At 42.5% G+C, this 20,177-nt stretch overlaps 1 protein-coding gene and 1 pseudogene across 1 annotated transcript in view; both read left to right on the forward strand.

Annotated features, from left to right (window-relative positions):
- Positions 1 to 19,338, forward strand: part of EP300 (E1A binding protein p300) — an 89,955-nt gene extending 70,617 nt beyond the window's left edge. Inside the window, exons 20-31 of the mRNA NM_001244670.3 lie at positions 278 to 358; positions 2,359 to 2,415; positions 3,378 to 3,455; positions 5,922 to 5,989; positions 7,715 to 7,865; positions 7,987 to 8,133; positions 8,768 to 8,881; positions 9,674 to 9,839; positions 11,772 to 11,936; positions 12,896 to 13,057; positions 15,525 to 15,806; positions 16,051 to 19,338. Coding sequence (NP_001231599.2) covers positions 278 to 358; positions 2,359 to 2,415; positions 3,378 to 3,455; positions 5,922 to 5,989; positions 7,715 to 7,865; positions 7,987 to 8,133; positions 8,768 to 8,881; positions 9,674 to 9,839; positions 11,772 to 11,936; positions 12,896 to 13,057; positions 15,525 to 15,806; positions 16,051 to 18,225 — 3,646 coding nt within the window. The 3' untranslated portion in view covers positions 18,226 to 19,338. The remainder of the gene's footprint in view (positions 1 to 277; positions 359 to 2,358; positions 2,416 to 3,377; positions 3,456 to 5,921; positions 5,990 to 7,714; positions 7,866 to 7,986; positions 8,134 to 8,767; positions 8,882 to 9,673; positions 9,840 to 11,771; positions 11,937 to 12,895; positions 13,058 to 15,524; positions 15,807 to 16,050) is intronic.
- On the forward strand, positions 7,483 to 7,582 carry LOC112206802 (U6 spliceosomal RNA; annotated as a pseudogene).
- Positions 19,339 to 20,177: the final 839 nt, after the last annotated feature.

Genomic DNA, 20,177 nt, shown 5'->3' on the forward strand with positions numbered 1-20,177 from the left:
CCTCATTTCTTCGTTTGTTTTGTGTTTTTTTTTTTCTCCCTCATGCTTGTCGTTGTCTGCACTTGGCTTTGATTGCAAAACAAAAAACAAAAAAAAACAAAACCCAAACTGTGGGGCCCATATATCTGCATCATTGAATGTCCTTGTCGCCGTTGATGACCTGCTCTCTGCTCCCGTCCCCCTCCTTGGCCTGCTGTGATTGGTGGCTTCGTTGCTTGGCTTGGGCTGTGTTGTGTGAACGGAACAGTTCACCCCAGTATGGCCTTCTTGCCGACAGGTATCATTTCTGTGAGAAGTGTTTCAATGAGATCCAAGGGGAGAGCGTTTCTTTGGGGGATGACCCTTCCCAGCCTCAAACGTAAGTAACTGCATTATTTTGAAAAGTGCTAATTAGTTTGTTGTCCAGTGATTATGCACAGCTTATTTCTAAATGAACTTAAGCTATGCTGTTGAATATGGTAGCCATTAGCCACATGTTGCTATTTAAATGCATATTAATTTAAATAAAAATTGTTTATCACATGGACTACTCACATTTCAACTGTTCAGTAGCTATCTGTGTCTGGTGGCTACCATATTGGTCAACACAGATAGAGAACATATCCATCATAGTAGAAAGCTCTTTGAGACATCAATGAATTAGGGAATATGTCAGCAATGGGCAATCATCTTAGTTCTAGTAAAAGTATTCTGTATAGGAAGCAATCAGCTTCTCTTCGAAAAATTGGAGGTTAGTACAAGAAAACATCATTATTAACTGTTCTGAGTTTGAGGGTGATTGAACTGATGACCACCTTACACCCTTCTCTTGTAGGTTAACAGAAGACCCAAGTCACTATTGTGAATAATAGACTTTAACAGCATGCAGGGGTTTAAGAGATTTGCTTGTGCTTTGCAGTCTCACAAGCTCTTACCATTTGGTAAATGGCCAAGAAAAAAATTTCAAACATATAGTCTAATAGTTTAATCTCTGGCCAGGCGTGGTGGCTCATGCCTGTAATCTCAGCACTTTGGGAGGCCAAGGCGGGCGGATCACGAGGTCAGGAGATCGAGACCATCCTGGCTAACACGGTGAAGCCCTGTCTCTACTAAAAATACAAAAAATTAGCCGGGCATGGTGGCGGGCGCCTGTAGTCCCAGCTACTCGGGAGGCTGAGGCAGGAGAACAGCATGAACCCGGGAGGTGGAGCTTGCAGTGAGCCGAGATTGGGCCACTGCATTCCAGCCTGGGCGACAGAGCGAGAGTCTGTCTCAAAATAAATAAAAGAAAAAAAGAAAAAAGTAACTTAAGATGTAGGCCATCATTAGAATTCAAACTGGGACTGTCTAAGAAGGAAAAACTGTTAGTGTAATTTTAATATTATTGAAAGTTCATATTTACTTCTGTTCAGGACGTTGCACAAAAATTTGGAATTCTCTTGTTCCTAGTAAAAATGGGGCTTCTGAGAAAAGCTGGTTAATTTTTCTAAATTGGGTTCTAAAGATAGCAGTGTCTGGGTGCTAGCTAGGAGAGTAGATACTAGGAGCCTTTGATCCTTGAAACATTTTGACATTTGGTTAAGCCAGGAAGGTTAGCTCTAGGGTAAGTTTCCTTGATGCAGGAAGAGACGTAAGCCTTGTCATTGAACTCTCAGGTGGCTTACCAAATATTCTAAACCTTAAGGCAGTACATCTCTAACTTTGAAAAGAGTAGGAACAAGACCCTTCCCAATTCTGCAGGCCTGTAGTGGATCCAAGTGTCTATTTCTAACTCCCAGATTGTTCTGGTGCTGCTCATCTTCAGATTGCACTTGGAGTAGCAAGACAGGCCATTCAGGAAAATGCTATTAACAGAGATGAATGAATCTCTAGGCCATAACTAGTATAAGAAACGGTTTTCAATGTGGACATGTTCTCATTTTTGTAAGGAAGTATAACAGATGTCCAAGTTGGTCCCCCTAATGTTGATTCTAGTTGGAGAATGTGGATCCTAGTTGGAGAATGGTAAGACTGTTAGCTTTTGTATGTAGTGAGGCTATGAGCAGTGTGTTATGCTGGGTTTCAGGATGGGAAACCATGATACCTAACACCAAGAGTAGTAACAGACAAGATTTTAAAAGGAAAAGAAGAAACAGTATTTCTAGTTCTTCCTGGGTTCTCCATTTCTGATAAGAGGAAATTTATTTACTATGAAGTCCTATAGAATATTCCTTTACATAAACATGCATTTTGTGTGAGCCAAGAGTGCACCTATTTAAATGTGTATTCTTAAAAAACCTGAATCTCTTTATAGGGTGAAGTTTGTTCCTTTGGTTAGAACAGCAGTCAGATTGCTCATCTCTATCACTTTTTCTCATTGTGTCCCTTTTCTCTCCTTAGTACAATAAATAAAGAACAATTTTCCAAGAGAAAAAATGACACACTGGATCCTGAACTGTAAGTACGATCCCCTTGAATAGTCAGTACGCTTTGGCTTTTCTTTTTCCCTTTCATTCTCTTGAGGTTTGCATGACCAATCAGATGATCCTATATTCTTGGGCTAAATCTACATAACATACATCTAATGGATAGTAAAACCATGGAAAACACTGAAGTACTAAGGAACATTATTTCTTAATGTTAATTTTAATGTTCTTAATGTTGAATGTGAAACATTAAAGATCTAAACTTCTAGTTTGCAGTGAGGCCTTTTAGATCATGGAGGACTGACATGTATGTCTTCTAGATGTTCCTAAAATGGATGGGATGGTATTTGGATTTATTTGGAATTTTCAGCACCAGGAATCTGTCTTAAAAATTAGCCAGGTTTGGCCGGGCACGGTGGCCCACATCTGTAATCCCAGCACTTTGGGAGGCCAAGGCAGGATCACCCAAGGTCAAGAGTTCGAGACCAGCCGGCCAACATGGCAAAATCCCGTCTCTACTACAAATATATAAATTAGCTGTGCGTGGTGGTGCGCGCCTGTAATCCCAGCTACTCGGGAGGCTGAGGCAGGAGAATCGCTGGAACCCGGGAGGTAGGGGTTGAAGTGAGCCGATATGATGCCACTGCACTCCAGCCTGGGCGACACAGAGAGACTCCATCTCAGAAAACAAAACAAAACAAAAAACAGCCAGGCATGATAGTATGTGCCTATCCTAGCCAGGTAGCTGAGAGGCCAAGGCAGGAAAATGGCTTGAGCCCAGGAGTTTAAGGTTGTAGTGAGCTGTGATCATGCCACTCACTCCAGCCTGTACAACAGAGACCCTATCTCTAAAAAAATAGAAACTTTATTAAAACTATTTTCAGTTCTTTGGTCATGACCTTGGCTGTCTTTGTCAGAAGTCATGGGAAATATTGCAAGTTTTCATTTGGTTAAGGTTTGGGGTTAATTTTGGAATTGGCTCTGCTCTTCCAGGTTTGTTGAATGTACAGAGTGCGGAAGAAAGATGCATCAGATCTGTGTCCTTCACCATGAGATCATCTGGCCTGCTGGGTAAGTCTTAACGTTGTTACTTTCTCTGGAATTTTTCTTTATCATGAATATTAACAAGTTTTTTATTCTATGCAATTGACTGTATTATATCTTCAAAGTTACTATCTTTAAATTGTTTTCTTTGGGTTTGGCCACGATAATTATAGTTTGCTTTTTAAAAATTAAGTAACCTAGTATCCAAAAATAGATTTTTATCTTATTTTTATGCATTCTTCTTAGCCATATAAATATATTTTATTCTGCTGGATTGTTTATTAAAATTATATTGTAGTTATTACACATCAAAAGTAAATATTTATGGCCAGGCGAGGTGGCTCACGCCTGTAATCCCAGCACTTTGGGAGGCCGAGGCGGGCGGATCACCTGAGGACAGGGGTTCCAGACCAGCCTGACCAACATGGCAAAACCTCGTGTCTACTGAAAATACAAAAATTAGCCTGGCTTGGTGGTGCATGCCTGTAATCCAGCTACTCAGGAGGGAGGCTGAGGCAAGATAATCACTTGAACCTGTGAGGGGGAGGTTGCAGTGAGCTGAGATCATGCCACTGCACTCCAGCCTGGGTAACAGAGTGAGACTCTGTCTCAGAAAAAAGTAAATGCTTTTGTTCAGGCATCTAGAAACTAGGATCATGCTGCTGGCATGAATAGGTCTGGCCCTGGTAAGGGTCACCATTTGGTTAGGGCAGGAACAGCAAGTTATAAGGCTGCAGTCATAGTGTAATTGCCTAGTAAAAGGGAGGGGCCATTGCTCTGTACAAGAGGAACTAATCCCAGCCATGTTCCAAAGGAAGGGGGTATATGGGACATCCAGTGCCTCTCATTAAGATGGGATCTCCATGTCTTCTGCTCTGTTCTTGGGCTGATTGTTGTTCCTGATTTGGAGGTTACAGGAAAGGGCAGGCTAATTGACAGATTTCACTTTTCTTTTTTTCACCGTTATTTTCACATAGAAAATAACACTAAGGAAAATAGGTGATGGTTTAGTGGATACTTTATTTTCAGTGTGACTTGTCTTTTAAGTGTGCCTTTTTAGTGCTTTCCTTACCAGATTTCGTAAGAATGATTAAGAGACTTCTTGTGGTTCTTCTAATTTAGGATCAGTCAACTGAATGAAAATAATCTGTTATTACTGTGTTAAGCTTGCTTTTTCTTAAAAGTAATTTATGTTCATTATAAAATTTGAATAGTATGACAGTTTATAAAGTAAAAAGCGACGGTCTCAGCTTCTCTCTTCCCACCCAGATTCCTCACTACAGGAATAACACTCTTTTGTACATACAATCATACATTTTCTTTTTTTCTTTTTTTGAGACGGAGTTTCGCTCTTGTTGCCCAGGCTGGAGTGCAATGGCGCGATCTCGGCTCACTGCAACCTCTGCCTCACAGGTTCAAGTGATTCTCCTGCCTCAGCCTCCCTAGTAGCTGGGATTATAGGCGTGTGCCACCATGCCCGGCTAATTTTTGTATTTTGGTAGAGACAGGGTTTCATCATATTGGTCAGGCTGGTCTTGAACTCCCGACCTCAGGTGATCCACCCACCTCGGCCTCCCGAAGTGCTGGGATTACAGCATGAGCCACTGCGCCTGGCACATTTTCTTGATTTATGTGTATTTAATTTTTAATTTTTGTATTTTGTTATAAGTCATAGACTTTTTTAATTGAGTCTCACTTTCATCACCCAGGCTGGAGTGCAGTGGTGTGATCTCAGCTCACTGCAACCTCCACCTCCTGGGTTCAGGCAATTCTCCTGCCTCAGCCTCTCCTGCCTCAGCCTCTCGAGTAGCTGGGATTACAGGCACATACCACCATGTCTGACCAATTCTTGTATTTTTACTAGAGACAGGGTTTCATTATGTTGGTCAGGGTGGTCTTGAACTCCTGACCTCAAAAGATCCACCCACCTCGACCTCCCAAAGTACTGGGATTACAGGCGGGAGCCACCACGCCTGGCTGGTCATAGACACTTATTTATGTCTGCTGCATTTTTAATGGATGCATAGTATTCTGTAACATACTATAATCCATTTATTTACTTGGTTGGTGAACAAGTTTATACAAGAAACTACTTAGGAGACAAATATCATGTGCATTTGCAGTAACTGAATCTATTGGTTCTACTCTCAAAATGTACTTTCCAACTAGTAGCATATAGGAAATGTCACCTCTTAGGATTCTTCTCCCCAATCACATTAGCAAAACCTATCTTGATTTGTAATCCTTGATCATCTTTTCCTGTGTAAACCAATTTATATGCCCTTCATGTTTCTTCATGTCTGTTGCTTGTTTTTCAATTATCTTTTTTGTTCTTACTGATTTCTAAAAGCTCTTTGTGTATTAGTTTTATTAACTCTTCATTAGAAATTTAGAAATACTTCCGCTAGATTGTCTTTTGAATTTTAACTTTTTGTTAGTATAAATTCAACGGTTTATCTAAGTTGTGTAAGCAAAGTTTTGGTTTACATTTAGATTCGTCTGTGACGGCTGTTTAAAGAAAAGTGCACGAACTAGGAAAGAAAATAAGTTTTCTGCTAAAAGTAAGTTTTATTCTTAAAGGTAAATTTTGGCAAAACTTATCTGAAGCCTAGATAAGAAACCATCCAAAGTGAATTACTTTGTTTTTAATCACAGTAATAGAGTAAAAATAAAATAATTCTATAATCTCCTTATAGTTGATCTGTAATATATTTTTTGGTGTGAAATTTATTAGACCAAAGAAAAAAATTTCCAAGGAATGGATTTGTAGAATGCACAAGATACGTGTTTTTCCTATTCCTATATTTTTCCCTATTTGGGGCATTTCATAAAGGATAAGGTGTGGAAATGATTGGCCGGAATTGCCATCCCTCAGTTTGTTTTTTTATTATTTTTTATTTTATTTTTTGAGAGTCTCACTCTGTCCCCCAGGCTGCACAGTGCAGTGGCACGATCTCAGCTCACTGCAACCTCCGCCTCCCAGGTTCATGTGATTTTTCTGTCTTAGTCTCCAGTGTAGCTGGGACTACAGGCATGTGCCTCCACACCCAGCTAATTTTTGTAATTTATTAGAGATGGCGTTTTGCCGTGTTGGCCAGGCTGATCTCAAACTCCTGATCACAGGTGATCCACCCACCTTGGCCTCCCAAAGTACTGGGATTACAGGCATGAACCACCATGCCCAACCCCTCAGTTCACACCATTTATATGGGCTACCTTTTGGCCTTATGTGATTGTTTTCTACTGTGCCAGGAGGATGTCAAAAATTTTATCATGTAAGTAATTAACACTAATAATCTAAATGTAGTATTTGATTTAGTTTTGGGGTGTTTTACTGATCTACAGATTATTTTGATTCTTGCAAGGTTTCTCAAAATGCTCAACCTTTGTTACTTTAAAATATTACTGCAATCTAGGCAAAGTACATAGAGATGTTCATTGTTTATATATTTGTGTATATACATATATATAATGTTTGGTTGGTTGGGTTTTGTTTTTGTTTTTTGGAAACAAGGTTTCACTGTGTTGTCCAGGCTGATCTTGAACTCCTGGATTCAAGCAATCCTCCCACCTCAGCCTCCCAAAGTACAAGGATTAGGATTATGGGTGTGAGCCTTGTTTCCTGGCCATTGTTCTATTTGTTTGTTTTTGTTTTTTTGTGGGGTTTTTTTGTTTGTTTGTTTGTTTTTGAGACAGAGTCTCGCTGTCACCCATAGTGGCGCAGTCTCAGCTCACTGCAGCCTCTGCCTCCCGGGTTCAAGCGATTCTCGTGCCTCAGCCTCCCAAGTAGCTGGAATTACAGGCGTGCGCCACCATGCCTGGCTAATTTTTGTATTTTTAGTAGAGATGGGGTTTCAGCATGTTGGCCAGGCTGGTCTCGAACTCCTGACCTCAGGTGATCCGCCCACCTCAGCCTCCCAAAGTGCTGGGATTACAGGCATGAGCTACCGCACCCGGCCCCTGTTCTGTATTTTTATAAACTCTTCCAAAATTTGAAATTTTTCAAAATGAAAAGTTGGGGAAAATGATATTTAGAAATTATTGAGTACTGTGTCTGCTTTAATAGCACATGTATTAAAATTAGAATGATATGAAGATTAGCATGTTCCCTGCACTAATATGACATGTAAATCTGCAAAGTAGTGACTACTTTGCTATGATTTTTTAAAATTTCACCAAGTTATCCTGTTTGTATTGAAAAAAGTACAAATGAGATTTGAGGTTGAACCTTAAGACTAACAACAGTAAATTTGCACCTCAGTAACTTTTAACTTTTACATTCCTAGGGTTGCCATCTACCAGACTTGGCACCTTTCTAGAGAATCGTGTGAATGACTTTCTGAGGCGACAGAATCACCCTGAGTCAGGAGAGGTCACTGTTAGAGTAGTTCATGCTTCTGACAAAACCGTGGAAGTAAAACCAGGCATGAAAGCAAGGTATCTAGTCATTTCACTTTTCTTCTCCTCGTGGATCCAAAATTGCTCATACATGGTTACTATTGGTGATTCCAATCTGAATGAGTTATGTTGTGGTTCCCCCACCATCTCAATTGTATAGGTTTGTGGACAGTGGAGAGATGGCAGAATCCTTTCCATACCGAACCAAAGCCCTCTTTGCCTTTGAAGAAATTGATGGTGTTGACCTGTGCTTCTTTGGCATGCATGTTCAAGAGTATGGCTCTGACTGCCCTCCACCCAACCAGAGGTATGACTAGCTCACAGTGGCTAGCTCCGGATTTGTGTGGGAGTTCCAACTTATAATAGGTGGAAAAGCATAACAGGCAAGAAAATGTTTAGTGTGTTTGGTTTGGAAATGCAAAATCTCAAGTGTCCAATAATTTTAAAGTGAAACAGATTAAAAAGCAAACCCCCAAACAAAATAACTGCTCAATACTGCTCTTCTGTGGTCATAGTAATAAAGGATATGAATAGCAACCTGAAATTGGAATTTGAAAACAAACGTACTACTCTTCAGAAAATGAGCTTAAATCTGGATTAAGTAGCTATGTGAAAATATATCATACAAAACGGGTGGGAATTTCTTTTCTCCAAAAATAGTATAAAGGCAATAATAAAAATGTATAGAGATCATCAAATACTGATTGATCTGTATGTGCCAGGCACTGCTAGTTATTACAAATAGAAGGAAACCACAGGCTCACTGAACTTCCCTGAAGGGTTCACGGCGGAGTCGCCTACCTGCCTGTGATGAGCTTCACAAATAACGATGTGAGCAAAGAGCCTGGAGAGTGAGAGGGTGTTATTAGGCACATGGAGTAAAGAACTCATTATGTGACCTGACTTTTTTTTTTCTCTTCATTTCTCTTCATTTTGTATAGGAGAGTATACATATCTTACCTCGATAGTGTTCATTTCTTCCGTCCTAAATGCTTGAGGACTGCAGTCTATCATGAAATCCTAATTGGATATTTAGAATATGTCAAGAAATTAGGGTAAGCATATTTTGATAATGGCTTTTTTTCTTTAACTAGCATGGCATTCTGGTGAGATATAGGTTAAATATGCAAATATGTAACTCTTGGCCTTTTTTTCCCCATTTTAGTTCTTACGTAACAATTCTCTTAACTTTGTTGGAGCCCCTTTGAAGTTAATGTTGTCAGTAGAGAGAAATGGATATGTTGGCCCTAGTTTCACCCATCCAACATTAGTTTTGTTTGTAAGCTAAGCCATTGGGTCCACTTTGCTTTGAAGTTTGATTTGTGCCCCTCATTTGAGGGCAGAATTTTAACTGCATTTGATCCTTTTACAACCTGGGTATGAAGACCAAAAACAGTTCTGGAGATACTTCTTACCTTTAGAGTATGTATGTCATTGGAAACATTCACTCCCTCATCTTGAAGTCTGTTTCTCTGAACAGTGTGCCTTTTAATTTAGCTCTTGTTAAATGGGTCCATTTTCCTTTGCAGTGTAATCTTCATTTGGTCTTAACATGCAAACTTAGGGTTTTTGGATCCAGGGCTAAGTCATCCACTTCGTGGCTGAGATTCGCAACATCCCACCATGGCCTCCAAAAATAAGTAGGCAATATGAGATCCATTGTTACTACTGTGAGTTATGCCTAATTTTGGCCTCACAATGTTAATCTCATTCTGGGTTATATATACACTGTGTTATCTTGGGAAAAATTATTGGTATCTATATCAACTCCACCTTGTGGTTTAAAATGTAGCCTTCTAGAATAGATTATCTCTTTTCCTTAATGTTCTTTCTCTTTGTATTGTTAGTTACACAACAGGGCATATTTGGGCATGTCCACCAAGTGAGGGAGATGATTATATCTTCCACTGCCATCCTCCTGACCAGAAGATACCTAAGCCCAAGCGACTGCAGGAATGGTACAAAAAAATGCTTGACAAGGCTGTATCAGAGCGTATTGTCCATGACTACAAGGTCAGTTGGGACATAGGGGCCAGGTGCTGACAATAGATCTGGACATGCACTAATGTTGCTGCTCTTTATTCTGTCATTTAACTTTTTTTTTTTTTTTTTTTTTTTTTTGAGACGGAGTCTCGCTCTGTCACCCAGGCTGGAGTGCAGTGACACGATTTTGGCTCACTTCAAGCTCCACCTCCTGGGTTCATGCCATTCTCCTGCCTCGGCCTCCTGAGTAGCTGAGACTACAGGCTCCTGCCATCACGCCCGGCTAAATTTTTTTGTATTTTTAGTAGAGACGGGGTTTCATCATATTAGCCAGGATGGTCTCGATCTCCTGACCTTGTGATCCGCCTGCCTCGGCCTCCCAAAGTGCTGGAATTACAGGCATGAGCCACCGTGCCCAGCCTTAACTTTTTTTTTTTTTTAAAACAAAAGTCTTGCTTGTTCTACCTCTTGCATGTAATTCCTAAAAATGCTAATTTGATTGCTTTTATTTTGTATATTCAAAATTTTTCAATATAAGAAAAACCAGGTTTTGAAGAGCAGTAGATCAAGAAATCCCTGTTTTAAACATGTAACCAAAATTTTGTTTTATTTATTTTTGTGGGGAGGGTGGGGATAGAGTTGGGGTATCGCCATGCTGCCCAGGCTGGACTTGAACTCTTGGCCTCAAGCATTCCAAAGTGCTGGGATTACAGGCATGAGCCACTGTGCCCGGCCTTAAAATATATCTTTTTGTTTTGGTTTTTTGTTGGTTTGGTTTGGGTTGGTTAGGGTTTTAGGGGTGTGGGTGTTTTGTTTTCAGAAAGGGTCACTCTCTGTCACCCAGGCTAGGGTGCAGTGGCATGATACCTGCTCATTGCAACCTGTGCCTCCCAGGCTCAAGCCATCCTCCCATCTCAGCTTCCTGAGTTGCTGGGACTAGGTGCACACTACGAGAGCTAGCTAATTTTTGTATATTTTTTGTAGAGACAGGATTTCACCATGTTGCCCAGGCTGGTCTCAAACTCCTGAGCTCAGGTGATCTGCCCACCTCAGCCTCCCAAAGTGCTAGGATTATAGGCATGAGCCACATCACCCAGCCAAAAATATATTCTCCCTTTTTTTTTTTTGGACGGAGTTTCAGGCTGGAGTGCAATGGTGCAGTCTCCTGGGTTCAAGTGATTGTCCTACCTCAGCCTCCCGAGTAGCTGGGATTACAGGCATGCACCACCAAGCCAGGCTAATTTTTTCTATTTTTAGTAGAGACGGGGTTTCTCCACATTGGTCAGGCTGGTCTCGAACTCCCGACCTCAGGTGATCCACCTGCCTCGGCCTCCCAAAGTGCTGGGATTACAGGTGTGAGTCACTGCACCTGGCCAAAAATATATTCTTAATTAACAGTATTATGTTATTCTTAAATATAGGTTGTCTCATGATACAGACTTCTCTTCCTCAATTTAGTAGTTCAACTAAATAAAGAAGTTTTCCTAAGCAGCCCAGCAAATCATTCTGCAGCAGATACTATTTCCAGTATTTGTAGTTTTGGTCATTTTGAACAAAGCTGTCAGTAAAAGCTGCTGAAATTCCAAGGATGGGTGTGAGGAGGGCATGCTTCATACCACATATTCTGTGATAAGGAGTGGTAGGAGCCATGGCATGCATGATGGTGCTTACCACCCTGACGTTGATCCTGGCAGGATAATTGCCACTTGGTTATATAAAGGCAGATAAGCTCCCTGTTTTTGTGGGTAGAAGAAATAGAAAACCGGAAATATTGACTTTAGGCCAGGCCTTTTCACTGTTTATTTTTCTAAATACTCCCTGGCTTACGGCTTAGGTATAAAGTCTCTGCCAGCTTTCAAGACATTTTAAGCTTTCATGTTTCTTGTCAGCCATGATTATTCTGTATAATCAATGCTTTAAAAGAACATAGAAATTCCTATAGGTACATGCATGTTTTCACAGGATATTTTTAAACAAGCTACTGAAGATAGATTAACAAGTGCAAAGGAATTGCCTTACTTCGAGGGTGATTTCTGGCCCAATGTTCTGGAAGAAAGCATTAAGGAACTGGAACAGGAGGAAGAAGAGAGAAAACGAGAGGAAAACACCAGCAATGAAAGCACAGATGTAAGGGCATTGAGTTTCCTTTGAAACTTCTATCATGATTCTAATATTTAATCCAGGAGTGCACTTAAACTTTAAGTTGGGTTTTAAAGCTTTCAGGTGTAAAAGAGCTCTTTAAGTTGGACAAGAAATGTTGGGTTAGAGAGGTTATTAGGGTTCTGTTTCAGTGGTATTAAACTTTTAAAGCATCAGAGCCCCTTTTAAAATGGCATCTCAGACTTTGAGTAATGTGAAATGATAAAAGAAACTGAAGGAAATCCTGAAAAACTGATAGAAGATTACTTATCTGAAGGAGTAGGTTATGAATATTATAGGCCTTGTGGGTCACATATCTCTGGCATATTTTCTGTCTTTTAAAAACACACTCTTTTTAAATGTAAAAAACCATTCTTAGCTATACAAAATAGGCCTGAGCCAGAATTTAAGTTACTAAGCCTGGCTTAGTAACCTCACCAGTTATTTCCCCATAGCATATCTCGAATTACCTCCATTGAATTTAACTTAACAAAAGGCACCCTTAAATAGTCTGTTAACAAACTCTTACAGCCTTGTCATTTAGTATTTGTAGGCTCATAACATTTTAGAATATGAGTGGAAGGAAATAAAACCAAGGTCTTCTGGCTCCCCACTTTGATACACTCTTCACTACCCCAAAGTGCCACCCCTTCCTTGTTCCCTAGCCCCAATCTGGGATACATTCAATCAATCTACAGGGTCTGCACATTCTGTGGCCTCTTCTAGGCAAAAAGCTAAAGGGCTGCCATTGCCTTAAAGATCACTGGGAGAAAATTAGGTCAAATAACAACTTTAAGGAGAAAGAATAAGTGAAGAGAACAGCTAGTAAAATAAGTTACAGGCATAAGATTATGATATCTAGTTCCAAAGAAGGGAGATATTCTGTGCTATTCCCAAATTACTTAACAAAAACCTTATTTTCTTGTCTCCTTTGTGCTACTCTGCAGGTGACCAAGGGAGACAGCAAAAATGCTAAAAAGAAGAATAATAAGAAAACCAGCAAAAATAAGAGCAGCCTGAGTAGGGGCAACAAGAAGAAACCCGGGATGCCCAATGTATCTAACGACCTCTCACAGAAACTATATGCCACCATGGAGAAGCATAAAGAGGTAAGATGCAGCCACCCAGAGTTGGGGAAAAACGGCAAGATTTCTGGCCAGGCATGGTGGCTCACACCTGTAATCCCAGCACTTTGGGAGGCCAAGGCGGGTGGATCACCTGAGGTCAGGAGTTCAAGACCAGCCTGACCAACACGGTGAAACCCTGCTCTACTAAAAATACAAAATCAGCTGGGCATGGTGGCACATGCCTGTAATCCCAGCTACTCAGGAGGCTGAGGCAGGAGAATTGCTTGAACCTGAGAAGCGGAGATTGCAGTGAGCCGAGGTCACCCCATTGCACTCCAGCCTGGGCAACAAGAGCCAAACTCCGCCTCAGAAAAAGAAATAAGAAATGAATAAAAACACTGACTGTTCGCTGGGCGTGGTGGCTCATGCCTATAATCCCAGCACTTTGGAGGTTGAGGCAGGCGGATCACTTGAGGTCAGGAGTTGGAGACCAGCCTGGCCAACATGGCAAACCGAAACTCCGTCTCTACTAAAAATACAAAAATTAGCCTGGCGTGGTGGCACACACCTGTAATCCTTGGGATGCTGGGGTGGGAGGATCACTTGAACCTGGGAGGCAGAGGTTGCAGTGCACTTACAGCCTGGGTGACAGAACAAGACTCTGTTTCAAAAAATAAAAAGATTTAACCTTTCTGAAAGTGAATTAGTAAATAGAATTGGAGAAAAGTTAAACTTCCACATATGGACTTACAACCCCCTTCTCAAAACTTTTTGAGTTATTTCATCATTTACATTGTTTAGTTGTTCTTACAGTCATTTGGGAAAATAACTGGGTAAGGTTTTTTTTTTTTTCTCTCTCTCTTTAATATCATATAATTGATAACGAAAGCCAGGAGAATTGAAGAGTAATTCCTCTCAGGGTTTGTCCAATGGTAGTAATCTCGATTGTTCAGTCAGACTCCTCATTTTACTATCTCGGTTCTGACATATAATCAAGTTCTTATAGGAAGTGGTAATTAAGTTGAGAGGGAAATGAAGGCTTGATTTCAGGTTGTAATTCCGTACCTAAAAATTGGTTAACCAGTCTCTTTGGGAGAGAAAGTTAACAAAATCTTTTTTAGAGAGGAATTTGTTATAATGATGTTATCATGGTGAACACCTAGGTACATAGGTGTTCAAAGTATCTTTTCCCCCACTGCTCCCCCCATCACCACCCCTTTTTTGTTAGCCTAGAATAATGGGCTACGATGTAATAATGGTAATAACCATTATCTCAGCCATGCTAGTGAAATGGAAGGATTCCTGAGTTCTAATACGTTAGGTAATGATTATTAACAATTAATAGTTACTAGCTATTTCAAGCAGTAAGTAATGCCACAGAATCCTAGGCAGTTGGGAAAAGCCCTTAGAATATATTGTAATAGGTTTGACTTAAATTGTGGACACATTCCATGGCTGTTTAAATTTAGGTTGTAAATCCAAGTATTGGCCTGGTTGTAGGGTGACAGAAGCAGCGAACATTGCTGGCCAGAGACACTGTGAGTGTGGCTGCCAGTGTGCACAGATGTTGAATAATCCGTTATCAGTACAGCAGTTTCTCACAAGTTCCTAATTTCTTAAGGGGATGTTTTACATTTTATTACTTTAATAGGTGTTTATAGTTATATACTAATTAATGTCAAATACATACGTAATACCAGCTTTTTATACCTTTTACACTAATGGTTATGAGAATTGATGGTTGTTACAAGTTTTTTCAAACTTCAATGAACAAGAATTTTATTGCTTTGTCAACAAAGACTAAGATTTTTTATCCATTCCATTCCCTTCCAAACCTGTAGGAAAAGTTACACACGAAAGTTGCATAGGGGACCTTCATGAGTCCAGGCCAGTTGTTTTTCATACTGTCTCCATATTTGGATTTGTCTGGTTTGTTGTAATTAGATTGAGGTTAAACCATGGATTGCATCTTAAAGTAGACTGCCTTGAGGCAAAATGTCCACTGTGCATGGTGCTATACCTCACCCAGACCATTATTACTCTGAAGGAGTTACTGAATGGAGGAGAAAAAAATCACAGGATGTGCATTTCAGTTCTATTTATAGTCAGTCTCAAGAGACCAAAGAGGTAAAGCAGGAAAAGGAACAGGAGGCGTATGGTGGTGAAACTAACTCAGCATTCACCAGTCTCATTGGTGCTCAGCCTGCTGTACCTGCTCACACCTGTAATCCCAGCACTCTGGGAGGCTGAGGCAGGCAGATCACTTGAGCTTAGGAGTTTGAGACCAGCCTGGGCAACATGGCAAAGCCTCGTCTCTACAAAAAAATGCAGAAATTAGCCAGGTGTGGTGGTGTGGGCCTGTGGTCTCAGCTATTCAGGAGGCTATGGTGGGATAATTGCTTGAGCCCAGGAGGCAGAGGTTGTAGTGAGCCAAGATCACGCCACTGCATTCCAGCCTGGGTGACAGAGCGAGGCCCTGTCTCAAAAAAAGAGACTGTCTGTTTTTCAGGTCTTCTTTGTGATCCGCCTCATTGCTGGCCCTGCTGCCAACTCCCTGCCTCCCATTGTTGATCCTGACCCTCTCATCCCCTGCGATCTGATGGATGGTCGGGATGCATTTCTCACGCTGGCAAGGGACAAGCACCTGGAGTTCTCTTCACTCCGAAGAGCCCAGTGGTCCACCATGTGCATGCTGGTGGAGCTGCACACGCAGAGCCAGGACCGCTTTGTCTACACCTGCAATGAATGCAAGCACCATGTGGAGACACGCTGGCACTGTACTGTCTGTGAGGTAGGCACCGGGTTGTGGGAAGGAGGAGGTGAGCTCTGCAGGGTTGTTCTGAGGGGCCATGCAGCCACGTATTTTATAGAGGCCTGTGGGATGCTAGGGGCTTGGCCTCGTGTTTGAGGGGCAGAGCTGAAGAGGCTAGTTTTTGTTCTACGAAAGGGGCTTTTCTAGCCCAAACAATATCTAAAATACTTTTGAATGACTTAAATCTTGGAGAGTTTACCTGCACCTCCTGTTTTTTCCCTAGGATTATGACTTGTGTATCACCTGCTATAACACTAAAAACCATGACCACAAAATGGAGAAACTAGGCCTTGGCTTAGATGATGAGAGCAACAACCAGCAGGCTGCAGCCACCCAGAGCCCAGGCGATTCTCGCCGCCTGAGTATCCAGCGCTGCATCCAGTCTCTGGTCCATGCTTGCCAGTGTCGGAATGCCAATTGCTCACTGCCATCCTGCCAGAAGATGAAGCGGGTTGTGCAGCATACCAAGGGTTGCAAACGGAAAACCAATGGCGGGTGCCCCATCTGCAAGCAGCTCATTGCCCTCTGCTGCTACCATGCCAAGCACTGCCAGGAGAACAAATGCCCGGTGCCGTTCTGCCTAAACATCAAGCAGAAGCTCCGGCAGCAACAGCTGCAGCACCGACTACAGCAGGCCCAAATGCTTCGCAGGAGGATGGCCAGCATGCAGCGGACTGGTGTGGTTGGGCAGCAACAGGGCCTCCCTTCGCCCACTCCTGCCACTCCAACAACACCAACTGGCCAACAGCCAACCACCCCGCAGACGCCCCAGCCCACTTCTCAGCCTCAGCCTACCCCTCCCAATAGCATGCCACCCTACTTGCCCAGGACTCAAGCTGCTGGCCCTGTGTCCCAGGGTAAGGCAGCAGGCCAGGTGACTCCTCCAACCCCTCCTCAGACTGCTCAGCCACCCCTTCCAGGGCCCCCACCTGCAGCAGTGGAAATGGCAATGCAGATTCAGAGAGCAGCGGAGACGCAGCGCCAGATGGCCCACGTGCAAATTTTTCAAAGGCCAATCCAACACCAGATGCCCCCGATGACTCCCATGGCCCCCATGGGTATGAACCCACCTCCCATGACCAGAGGTCCCAGTGGGCATTTGGAGCCAGGGATGGGACCGACAGGGATGCAGCAGCAGCCACCCTGGAGCCAAGGAGGATTGCCTCAGCCCCAGCAACTACAGTCTGGGATGCCAAGGCCAGCCATGATGTCAGTGGCCCAGCATGGTCAACCTTTGAACATGGCTCCACAACCAGGATTGGGCCAGGTAGGTGTCAGCCCACTCAAACCAGGCACTGTGTCTCAACAAGCCTTACAAAACCTTTTGCGGACTCTCAGGTCTCCCAGCTCTCCCCTGCAGCAGCAACAGGTGCTTAGTATCCTTCACGCCAACCCCCAGCTGTTGGCTGCATTCATCAAGCAGCGGGCTGCCAAGTATGCCAACTCTAATCCACAACCCATCCCTGGGCAGCCTGGCATGCCCCAGGGGCAGCCAGGGCTGCAGCCACCTACCATGCCAGGTCAGCAGGGGGTCCACTCCAATCCAGCCATGCAGAACATGAATCCAATGCAGGCGGGTGTTCAGAGGGCTGGCCTGCCCCAGCAGCAACCACAGCAGCAACTTCAGCCACCCATGGGAGGGATGAGCCCCCAGGCTCAGCAGATGAACATGAACCACAACACCATGCCTTCACAATTCCGAGACATCTTGAGACGACAGCAAATGATGCAACAGCAGCAGCAACAGGGAGCAGGGCCAGGAATAGGCCCTGGAATGGCCAACCATAACCAGTTCCAGCAACCCCAAGGAGTTGGCTACCCACCACAGCAGCAGCAGCGGATGCAGCATCACATGCAACAAGGAAATATGGGACAGATAGGCCAGCTTCCCCAGGCCTTGGGAGCAGAGGCAGGTGCCAGTCTACAGGCCTATCAGCAGCGACTCCTTCAGCAACAGATGGGGTCCCCTGTTCAGCCCAACCCCATGAGCCCCCAGCAGCATATGCTCCCAAATCAGGCCCAGTCCCCACACCTACAAGGCCAGCAGATCCCTAATTCTCTCTCCAATCAAGTGCGCTCTCCCCAGCCTGTCCCTTCTCCACGGCCACAGTCCCAGCCCCCGCACTCCAGCCCTTCCCCAAGGATGCAGCCTCAGCCTTCTCCACACCACGTTTCCCCACAGACAAGTTCCCCACATCCTGGACTGGTAGCTGCCCAGGCCAACCCCATGGAACAAGGGCATTTTGCTAGCCCGGACCAGAATTCAATGCTTTCTCAGCTTGCTAGCAATCCAGGCATGGCAAACCTCCATGGTGCAAGCGCCACGGACCTGGGACTCAGCACCGATAACTCAGACTTGAATTCAAACCTCTCACAGAGTACACTAGACATACACTAGAGACACCTTGTAGTATTTTGGGAGCAAAAAAATTATTTTCTCTTAACAAGACGTTTTGTACTGAAAACAATTTTTTTGAATCTTTCGTAGCCTAAAGGACAATTTTCCTTGGAACACGTAAGAACTGTGCAGTAGCTGTTTGTGGTTTAAAGCAAACATGCAAGATGAACCTGAGGGATAGAATACAAAGAATATATTTTTGTTATGGCTGGTTACCACCAGCCTTTCTTCCCCTTTGTGTGTGTGGTTCAAGTGTGCACTGGGAGGAGGCTGAGGCCTGTGAAGCCAAACAATATGCTCCTGCCTTGCACCTCCAATAGGTTTTATTATTTTTTTTAAATTAATGAACATATGTAATATTAATAGTTATTATTTACTGGTGCAGATGGTTGACATTTTTCCCTATTTTCCTCACTTTATGGAAGAGTTAAAACATTTCTAAAACCAGAGGACAAAAGGGGTTAATGTTACTTTAAAATTACATTCTATATATATATAAATATATATAAATATATATTAAAATACCAGTTTTTTTTCTCTGGGTGCAAAGATGTTCATTCTTTTAAAAAATGTTTAAAAAAAAAAAAAAAAACTGCCTTTCTTCCCCTCAAGTCAACTTTTGTGCTCCAGAAAATTTTCTATTCTGTAAGTAAGTCTGAGCGTAAAACTTCAAGTATTAAAATAATTTGTACATGTAGAGAGAAAAATGACTTTTTCAAAAATATACAGGGGCAGCTGCCAAATTGATGTATTATATATTGTGGTTTCTGTTTCTTGAAAGAATTTTTTTCGTTATTTTTACATCTAACAAAGGAAAAAAATTAAAAAGAGGGTAAGAAACGATTCCGGTGGGATGATTTTAACATGCAAAATGTCCCTGGGGGTTTCTTCTTTGCTTGCTTTCTTCCTCCTTACCCTACCCCACTCACACACACACACACACACACACACACTTTCTATAAAACTTGAAAATAGAGAGCAAAAACCCTCAACTGTTGTAAATCATGCAATTAAAGTTGATTACTTATAAATATGAACTTTGGATCACTGTATAGACTGTTAAATTTGATTTCTTATTACCTATTGTTAAATAAACTGTGTGAGACAGACACCCTGACTTTGTTTCACTTGATAACACATCTTTGTCTTGGAGTACACCCGTTTTAAGTGCCTAATGCTTAGGATTCAGAGGAAAAAGTGAAAGCATTAGCTTATAGCCTCTTTAATCTACTACGTATAATGTATTCACAAGTAGATCTTGGTGAATTTATCCAAAGTTCTGGGAAAAAGTACTGCAGGTACAAGCTAACAGTCAAGGTGGAAGTGATAACCTACTTAACACCTTGATACAGGACCCCTTAAGGATGACCTCATGGTCTTCTAATCACCTTCATCTTACAGGGATGAGAAGGAGGACCTAAGAAGACGGATCATATCTGCCTAAGTCCCAAGTAACTTCTTGGAAAAAACAAGACTTGCCAGGCACGGTGGCTCACGCCTATAATCCCAACATTTTGGGAGGCCAAGGCAGGCAGATCACGAGGTCAGGAGTTCAAGACCAGCCTGGCCAATAAGGTGAAACCCACATCTCTACTAAAAATCAGCAGGGCGTGGTGGTGGGCACCTGCGGTCCCAGCTACCTGGGAGGCTGAGGCAGGAGAATCAGATCCTGGTGGAGGTTGCAGTTAGCCAGGATCTCACCACTGCACTTCAAAGACTCCGTCTTTTAAAAACAGAGAAGATGAAGCTAGGGAAACACTCCTGTTTGCTAACTGAATACAAAGAAGTCAGTTGGAATCGGGTTGAAGGGAAGGAAAATGTGTGGAAATAAAACCTAGAAGGCTGAGAGAGATTACACATGAGTCCAGTAATATGCTAGATGCTCAAAGAATGGAGAGATTATTGATCCTCCATCTGAACATTGCAGTAGCTGTGAACAAGTTGTTAAAACA

Source organism: Pan troglodytes, chromosome 23 (genome assembly GCF_028858775.2).
Source record: "Pan troglodytes isolate AG18354 chromosome 23, NHGRI_mPanTro3-v2.0_pri, whole genome shotgun sequence".
Taxonomy (NCBI): Eukaryota; Metazoa; Chordata; class Mammalia; order Primates; family Hominidae; genus Pan; species Pan troglodytes.